The sequence below is a fragment of the Nestor notabilis genome, unplaced genomic scaffold (genome assembly GCF_000696875.1).
Source record: "Nestor notabilis isolate BGI_N333 unplaced genomic scaffold, ASM69687v1 scaffold8262, whole genome shotgun sequence".
Classification (NCBI taxonomy): Eukaryota; Metazoa; Chordata; class Aves; order Psittaciformes; family Psittacidae; genus Nestor; species Nestor notabilis.
The window spans coordinates 63037-72776 of NW_009919710.1; the positions used below are offsets into that span (position 1 = coordinate 63037).

Here is a 9740-nt window from a genome sequence, read left to right on the forward strand (position 1 = left end):
CTGTATAGTTTTCTTTCTCTGTTCCCTGCTAGAGACTGTTTACTAGATGGCTGAGAGGAAATCCAAGAATAACCTTTCTATTTATGGTGTTTCATGCATATGTATGTGCAAAGAGCTAATCTGCCTCATGCAATCGCAGCCGGGAGCTTTGAATCCCCACTAACAGTGAACACCCAGAGTCGTGTGAGAAAAAGCACAAGGGAGAACCTGGGCTCACAACTGTGCTCTGAAGGGGGTAGGAGAGGGGGAAAACATCCACCTCCTGTCCTGGGGTGAAGAAGAATAAGCAAAGAGGGGGTCCGGACATGATTTGCCATGTTGAGCATCCATCTGTATGTCTTCCTATGGAAAGAAGCTCCTAGCACACACTTAGGGTTGCAGACAACGCACTCAGACTAAGTGAGAGTTTAGCTCACCCTTTTTCCACCTCTTGCCAACCATGTTTGCCATGAAAGACAGCTCTGCTTTGCAAAGTTAGTTCCTGAAGGGCACTGTTGAATAGGAGCAGGGCTGGCTGGCTGCATGGCTCTGCACTTCTCTACACACATATGACTCAAGCAGCTATAAAGCTTTTCCTTACACGAAGTACCCTTAACCTGAAAGGTCCTCCTTAGAAATGAATCCCTGCGATTCATTAAACCTCAGGGCTTCTCTGCAGAAACACTTCCAGAAGTGACAGCATGCTCTGGTTGCCAAAGCAGAGGCTGGAAAAAATTGGCTGGTCACTGGTTACTGTTAATTAAAACCTACATTTTGATTTCTGAGTGAGATTTTGGCAGCAAGAGTAGTGAAGGAAACTTCTTGCCACGCTCTTCTGCTTAGTGGAGTTAGGAGGGTTGAAGCACTTGGAGAATGACAGGAAAACATTAATCATAAGGTCTGGGCAACCCGTTCCAGCTCCTCATCACCCTCACGGTAAAGAACTTCCTTAGATCTAACCTGAGCTTCCCCTGTCTCAGTTTGAACCCATCACCCCCTTGTCCTATCACTACTGATGAAAAGTCCCTCTCCGGCATTAACGTTAAGCAGTGATTTGTTATGCCAGACACCAGCAGGGAGCCTGAAAGTGCTTTAGCTGGAGGAAGGTCATGCAGGCAGCACACGCCTCTCCAGCTGAGTCTGTGATGTAGGAAGGTATGTACGTGCAACCAGTGCGTGTGGCTTGACAAAACGTGCTATGCCTCTTCTGCTCGAGTCCCACTCATCTGCAGTGAGTCCCTCACTGTCCCCAGCTCTGCAGCATCACAGTGCATCTGGCAACGCTTCCTGCCCCCCAAAAGGTGGTTTTGTGGATGTGTTCATTAACATCTGCGAAGCGCTTTAAGCTCCGAGTATAAAAGTTGCTGGAGAAATAAATGTAAAGCTGAGAGATATTGTTTGTTTGGGGTGGGTTTTTTAAAGCCTTTTCTCAATCTGTCTGTCTTTGTAATTTTTTGGACATAAAACATTTTAAAGCCTTTGCAAATAGCCACGTTTCTTTCCTGTGCCATGTGCCAGCTACTCCAGGCAGATAGTCAAAAATACCACATTGGGTTGAATCAAAGCCCTGAGGATGCTCAGAAATTCTCCACGAGAACATTGAAATGTGCCATTTAGTCGTGGCTTTGACATGTTGCTAATGAACAGATGGAGGGAAAATGAGGAAGTGCTGCCTGAATGGATTATGTCAGTGCTAAATCAGGGGGAAAAGAAAACAAATAAACAAAGTTCAACTGATGTCCTACCTTGTTCCGGGTCTGGGTCTGTCCGATCAGGATGAGGGCATTGGAGGAGATGATGGAAAGGCAGAAGTTGATAAGAATGACAGAGCGCTCTGAGCGAATATACCTGCAGTGAGAGAAGACGAGGAGGGAGATCCACCTTGTTAAAACTTGCTTTACATCACCTCTGGAAAGCATCAACCAGGCTCTATAGAAGGCCATGGTAAGAGATTGCCCATTTCCTGCAGATCTTGTATGTTAAACAGACAAGAACACGGGGAAAAGGGAGGGGGAGAGCTTGGATGCTCAGCCCACAGATCTCTTTATCCTCCCCCATCAATGCTTGGAGTTACGAGCATGAGCCAACAAACTAGTGGCCAGCCTGGTCCTTAGTCTGAGCCACTCCTAAACCAGTAGAGTTCTGCAAGTCTTCTTCAGCTCTGCTTACTTGAAAGGGGACTTGAAAAAGAGCTTAAAAGAAAACATACAGGCAACACATGGAAAGATTCCCAAATAAGAAGAGCCACAGGCATGCTGGCGATGAAAGCAGATTACAAATGCATGCACCTCCACAACAAAGTGCTTGTGATTCAGCATTCCCCTTTGTTTAACCTAACAACCCATCCTGAAGTGCTAAGTACTTGTGGCTTTTTTCTCCCCTCCTACAGACAGAGAGGTTTAACACTTCTCAAAACTAGGCCAAATACAGAACTGCAGCTGTGGGTCTGTGGCACTGGGGATCCAAATTAGGAAGCTGTTGCCTTCAGCACCTTGCAGGAACAAGCTATTTGTCACTTCTGATTTGCGATGCGCAGCGCAGCATCAATTCACTGCTGAGGTACGTGCACACCGATTAACTCAAAGCACCGGCTGCGGAGGGAAATTTCTTTGAAGGCACTTTTATGTCCCTAATAAAATTAAAAGGGAATTGCAGAAGTGCAAGTCCTCAAGGACTGAACTCAGGACCCAGCCACAGCAGCGCTCACACACGTGAACCAGCTCAGTGGTTCGGCCTGAACACCAGATGGGTGAAGAGTAGATGCTGATGCTTGGAGGAATTAGACACAGATCTATTAATCAAGCAGCTCATGCCCAGAGGCTAATGCAGGATTATTTCCTATATTCCAACACATCAACTATTTATATTGGGAATTTAATTTCATTAACTAATTTAAGCAAGAGTGAGTTGGTCGTGCTTTGGCTGCAGAGTTTTGAGCTTCTGATTAGGTGGGCAGGATGAGTTAGTGCACGTGTGCTCTGCCAAGGGTAAATCTGTGCTTTAGACCTACTGAAGGCTCCAAACCTTTGATTTTCATTTCTCTCGGAGTTTTACCTTCGGGCAAATGTGAACCTTGAGGATTTGCTTTCCTGGTCACTGATGCAAAGTAACCTGAACTTACGCTTAGTCTGCTGGAGATCTGGTTTACAGGTAGCTCTCCCTTAAACTCATCCAACCCCACAACAGACTAGGGGTTGTAGACAGCACAGCTAGAAACTGGGTTTGCTGCCTGCAAAACAAGCCTCTAGTTGCTTTCATGGACAATCTGATCCCAGATTTTGCCATTTCATTGGGCTCGATGCTATGCTGTGTATCACCTGGATCCTATTCCATTTGTGGCTGGAGGGTACTAAGCCATCAATCTAAACAAGTAAAATAAGTCTCCAGTCAGCAGTTTCTAGGGAATAGAAAGGCAGATTTGGACTCTGTCCTGGTGGGAGTGAGATCTAATAAATCTGTGTAGCAACACTAAGATCTATCTGGCATCAGTCTCCTCTGGTCAAAAAAGGTAAGAAATCAGTTGATCATAAGTATAGATTGAATGTGAATATAAGGGAATCCAGCTGTCTTCAGACTTCTTCCCCCATTAAACAGGCCTCTCCTTTCTCCATGCTGCCCATGGAGAGTCCATCCTCCTCCCCAGATCCCTGAACTTCCAAAGTACGAGATGTGGGCTGGCAACATGTAGAATCACAGAATCAGAATAATTGAACTTGGAGGAGAAATTCTCAAGTTCCCAGTTCAATCTCTGCCTAAAAACGGGCTAATTTCAAAGCCAGGTCAGCTTCCTCCTGGCTTTGTCCAATCAAGTTTTGAAAATCACCAAGAACAGAAATGCCACCAACTCTCCTGGGTGACTTCTTACACTGTTGAACTGCTCTCATGGTAAAGGATTACTGTTCTTTATAGCCAGTTGGACTTTTTCCTGCTGCAGCTGGTGCCCCTAGACTAGCTGAATCTGTTTGACTTCTCCATGACTCCTCCTTAATAGCCTCTTCGTCTCCAGGTCCTGTTCCCCTTGCTTCCATTCACAACATGTTCTCTAGTTCCCTAAGGATCCACCGGACTTGCTCCAATGTGCTGACATCCCTTCCAGATGTAGCCTCAAGGGTGTCAAGCAGAGGAGAATATTCAATTCTCTTGATCTCTTGGCTAAATTCTTGCTTATATAGCCCACTACTGCTGGCCTTCGTTGCTGCACGGGTGCACTGCTGATTCACTTCCACATTGCTGCCCACTAGGACCTGCAGACTCTCCCCTGTGGAGGCACTTCCAAGCCAGTCAGTCCCCAGCCCATCCTGCTCCACGCAGTTATTCCATCCCAGGTGTAGGACTGTGCATTTCTCTTTGTTGTACCATTTCTCCAGACCATATGTCCTTCTGCTAGGTCTTTCTGAATGGTAGTGCTGCTCCCCAGCATATCAGTCACTCTTCCCAACTGAATGTCATCCACAGACCTGCTGAAGGGGTGTTTTGCCCCATCGTCCAGGTTGTTAAAGCAGACATTAAACAATATTGGCCATAGTATCAACCCGCATCAGATGTAACCAGTAAGCAGCTCCTGATTAGACTTCAAACCTTTGACCATTACCCTTTAAGCCTGGATGAACTCCATCCACCTACTAAGGCACTTTGGAAGACACTAATGCAGTGCACAGTTTCCTGGTCTGGATACAAAGACATTATGGGACACTGTATTAATGGCCTTTGTAATGTCAAAACGTACAACACCTACTTGTCTCCACGGTCCATGCAACCAGACATCCCATCACAAAAGGGAAACAGGTCAGTCAGGCACAACCTGCCCTCAATATATCTGTGCTGTCTATTCCAAATTGCTTTCTTGTCCATCATTTTGCCTGGAAATAACCTTTATAACTACTTGCTCCTTAATCTTCTCAGGGGCTGTGAGTACGCTGACCAGTCAGTTGTTGTCTGGATCCTCCTCCTTGCCCTTTTTAAAGATGGGTTTAACATTTGCCTTCTTCCATCCATCAGGAACCTCCCCAGATGATTAATAGTGGCTCCACTGTAATACCAGCCAGCTCCCTCAACACTCTTGATGCATCCCATTTGGTCCCATGGACTTGAAAATGTCTAGCATCTTAAATCATAGAATTACAGAAACATAGAAAACCAGGTTGGAAGGTGACCTCAAGGATTATCTGATCCAACCTTCCTTGGCAGAAAAGGCCCTCAGCTCTCTTTTTGGCTGTGGGTAGTATTTTCTTCCCTAGATTCTGCCATTAAGTGCAGGAACTCGGATGCCTGGGAGCAGTCTTTGCCAGTAGAACAAGGCAACAAAGGCACTGAGTACCTTCACCTTTTCTATTTCCTTCTCCATTAGGCTACTTGCCCCATTCAACACTGGGCCAACACATCTGACATACCTTCAGAAACCCTTCTTGATGCCTTTCACATCCCTTACCAGTTTGAAATGCAGCCGAGGTCTGACCTTCCTATTTCAGTCCTGCATTCCTGGGCAATGGTTCTATAGTCCTCCTTGGTAGCCTGACCTGGGTGCCAAACATTTTCTTGCCATGCTTCAGCTCAGTCAGAAATCCCCAGTTGTGCTAAGGCAGCTTCCTGCCATGCTTCCATTCCATCTCCTTCCATTCTCCAGTGCAGGATACTCCCCAGAAAGAAATCACCATTGCTATCCAGATCCTCTGGCCAAGGAAGTGAGGAAATCAGAGAGGAAAACAACACAGAACTTGATGGGGTTTGCCAGTGGGAAGATCTTCATCCAAGGCAGAGCTACTCCAGGGTGCTGTCTTGCTACTCCCTTGTTGGTTCATGCCTACTTCTCAAGATATGCTGTCCTCGGCCACCAAAGCAGGGGAAAACTCACTGCAAACTTAGGGAATGCCGGCTGTGGCCTGGGTCCTGGAAGATGTGGGGAAGCCCCTGTGCGGACTGAGACAGATGGAGGTGGGAAAACCCCACAGTCTGTCTCTTTGTCTCCATTAGGCTCCCTTCCTCTCTGCAAACACTGAGTCACCTCTTGCTTTCTCACTCTGCGTACACATATCCTCTGCACAGTCACTTCCTGCTGCCTCCCGCCAGGGCCACTGAGAAACTCAGCATCTCCCATAAAGGCAGAGCTCCCGGGTTTAAAGCAAGTGTTAAAAGCCCCTTGAGAGCTCATTGACAAGCACTAAATCAATCCTCAGGCTTCAACGGGCAGGGAGTGAGAAAAGTTCCCGCTGACGTCTTTCAGCAATGCAGCATTCACTGGAAAAGGTCTGCCATGCCCCACATGCTGATGGGTTGGTGGAAGAGCTATTCGATAGCAAGCATTGATCTCCATGCTAGGGAAAGGTCACTCACTCCAGAGGCTGCTGAGCTGCAATGAGTTCCGGGATGGAAAACACATTGGGGCACTCCTGAAATACCAACATTTCAAGGAGCTGCTTGAAAGCAGTGGCACAACCCAAAACTTAAAGGGACAAATTTATTTCACCCGTTCTGACCCTTGAACAGTTCCTTTTCTCCCTCGTTTTTCATTTTCATGTCAGTTTTCAAGAGGGAAGATATTTTTCTCTCAATTCCCCCTCTTTTTCTGCATGAGTGATGCAGCACGTGGCTCGCAACACAGATCCTGTCTCCAGCTGTGACCCGGGACAGCCATCACCAACAGATAACAAGGTCACTCCGCTTCTATGGCCCACTGTGTCACTGACCTCTCTGTCCAGCCTGCTAATCAGGCCAGAGATGCACCATCTGCAGCAGAGATTTTGTAGCCATCTGTCTACTGGGAACTGGAGTGAGTCCACCAACAGGCCACCAACAGCCGTCAAACAGAAACAACTTCCAGTTTTCAACCACGCTGTGCCAAGTTGGCTGGGTCTGAAGTGATCGTTTGCATCAGAAAGCTCATGCCATTCATGCCGATGGCTGAGTAGGTGCCACTGAGAAGCAACCATTATTCAGAGGGTTTGAATGGGAAGGGGAGGGGAAATTCACTTCCTCTCTGATATGCAGCCCAAAAGCTGGGATCACCTCTCTTTTACTCTGCCCCCTTTTCTTTAGCAGGTTCCTTTTTCTCTTTCTTCCCGCATCCTTTCTTTCTGCTTCCCCATGTATAAACAAACCCTAGCTGGGCAAAAATCTGGGAATGCTTCCAGACTGTCAGCCTCAGCGAGCTTATTCATCAGAAGTGTTTCATACTCAAGCTGAGTCCATGCATGCATGCTCCAAATGCCTTTGTCCAGAGGTCTGAATGGGAAAATTCCCAGCCAAAGCTCCCTGAAACAGCTGAGCTCTGCTGAGTGCTCTCCACAGAAGACCAGGCAGATAGGGCATAAGGAGTTTCTTCCCTGCATAGTGAAAAAGAACCACTTTATACTCCTGTATTTTAGCAACAACAGCTGGAATAATACTGCTGATACCACTTCTAAGCATTCCTCCAGCTGTTGTCTATCACACTGTATAACATCTAGGGCAAAACAAAGTGGGAGCCAGGAGGTAATGTTGACTTGAATATGATGTTCCTGAGACCATTAAAAGGACAGCACATTCATGTCCAGAAGCTATGCCTAAAATAAAAAGGACACACAGAGTGCTCAGGGCTCAGCCACGGGAATGCTGTGAAGTTCAGGAAACATGGAAACATGATCTACAGAGAAGGGATGGAACAAACTCAGCGCACCAAAGAGAAATTCTAGAGATCACTTGATCATGCTTTACAGATATTTACACAGAGAGACTTAGGATAGAGAGCCCTTTAACCAAGATATAGCTGGTCTCAGGATCACTTGGAAATGCATGTCCATCCTTGGCTAGCTCAGAAATGCCCATTCAAGCCTCCCATAAACATGTCCCCCCTGTTCATGCTGATCATTTTGGGCATAGGCATAACACAAAGGCTGGAATGTGAAATTAAAGAGAGTGTATTTGAAACAGGGCAGGCAATTAACTTTACTGTCCTCAATAAGAGTTAATATTGAGGGGCACACTCCTGGAAGACAATACATCGTGGTGTTATTCCAAATGACTCTGGCATGCTCCAAACTTATTCAACCTCGTGTCTGAACTTGGTTTTCAGATCCTGAACTTGTTTCTGATAGGAAAGAGAGGGTGAGGCTCGAACACTTGCTCTTTAGTCTTCTAGCCTAACTTTCCACTTGATCCTGACACCAGTGACACCAGTAAGTCACCTACCAGCGCTGCCCAGTGTTGCCCAGCCTTAGGAAAAGCAGGAGAGGACAAGGACTTGAGCACATCCAATGATACCCCAGGCACGGAAAAACCTGAGTTCTAGATAAATGTTATTATGATCAGTCTTCAGCTCGTAGCACTTGCCATAATTAACTAGCCACTATGCACTGTCACAGTATCAACAAAAAAAGATGCATTTTTGCCCATTTTTTACTCTCTTGTTTCTTTCCTACATCAAAAGGTAGAAAAAAGTTATCTCAAATCACAACTCTCAACTAAATTAACCCTTTCCTTCCTATTGAGAGAATCAATTGATGGAATAAGAGCCTCAGATTGATCCCTTCTCTCAAAAGGGTCCCCAGTAATATCTAAACAGTATATTCTTTGTAGCTGCTTCATTTCAATTTCACAGTCATGCACCTGCTTCTGATTTTCTTGGGTTTATTTAGCTTAGAGTCCTGAAGCTCTCAGCATGTTTGCCATGGGTTAAGGAAAGGTGTGGGTCTCGTATATAAACTCAGACCTTGTTCAATGCAGTATAGGGCGAGAAACCTTTGCACACCTTGGTTCCTTCAGCTTATATAGTCCACCAAAACATATCTACCAGGGGCATGGACCAATATGGGCCTTTGTTCAATAAAACATTGCTACCAAATCAGTTCAGCCTCTATAAATAATGTAATTTAAGGTTACACCTGACCTGCTTATAGATGTACAGGAGCTCTCTGCAATGGGATGTAGTGAGGAATCCCATATGCATCAGAAGCTAAAGGCAGCACATAGCTAAGAGGTTGGCAAGTTATTTAGACCATGTGATTTATCATCCTTAAAGCTCCTGAAAAGTGCTGTCATTTCTTCAGGCCAGATGTTTTCATAACGGGTCACAGATGTTTAGATGTTATCAAAGACCCAGCCGGGAATACCTTGGAGCAATACCAGGAGGCAGTGTGTGTCCACTTCTCCACGAACAAGGTTTCCTGGGGTATACAAAGGCATCTAAACCAGCACGCGGCTTTTGAAAATGGAACAATGCCACTACATGGGGTCATGGCTCTAATTGTACTGTACTAATTTCTCTGGCACTCAAAGGGATGAATAATGCCAACTGAGCCACCATAATGACTTATTGCAGGACCCACTCATTACCAAATGGTTCTTCCTCAGGCACCAGATACCCAAAATTAGAGAGGAAAACCTCCAGGATCCATGTAGATCAAAAGACAAGTTACTTCCCCCAACAAGAAGAGAAGAGAATGAAAGCCATACCTCCAAACAGAGACATAAATGATAATCAACAGCAAAAGTGTCAGCGAAGATACTCCACAGCCTACAATTAATGTGACAGAAGGGACCAGCACCTTTTCCATGTTCTGAAAGAGAGAAAGTAAGGCATTAAAAAAAAAAGGAAAGAAAAAGAACCCACAGACCCAAGAAGATGCTCAGGATCAGCTCAATTTCATGGCAAGAACTTTCCTCCTAATTGTCTGTGTGTCAACTCACCTGATTTTCACATGCACAGTACGTATAAATAAAGAGGAGAGAACACCAGGATCTATTTCTGGTTGACCCATTCCTTTCTGGGGACCTGATTCTGCTCCCAC

The 9740-nt window shown here is 45.8% G+C and overlaps 1 protein-coding gene across 1 annotated transcript in view; it reads right to left on the reverse strand.

Moving 5' to 3' along the window:
• LOC104402462 (brain-specific angiogenesis inhibitor 1-like) overlaps positions 1 to 9509 on the reverse strand; it is a gene marked incomplete at its 5' end in the record, with an annotated part of 67253 nt that extends 57744 nt beyond the window's left edge. The window contains 2 exons of the mRNA XM_010010347.1: positions 1725 to 1827; positions 9406 to 9509. Coding sequence (XP_010008649.1) covers positions 1725 to 1827; positions 9406 to 9509 — 207 coding nt within the window. The remainder of the gene's footprint in view (positions 1 to 1724; positions 1828 to 9405) is intronic.
• Between the last annotated feature and the right edge of the window lie 231 nt (positions 9510 to 9740).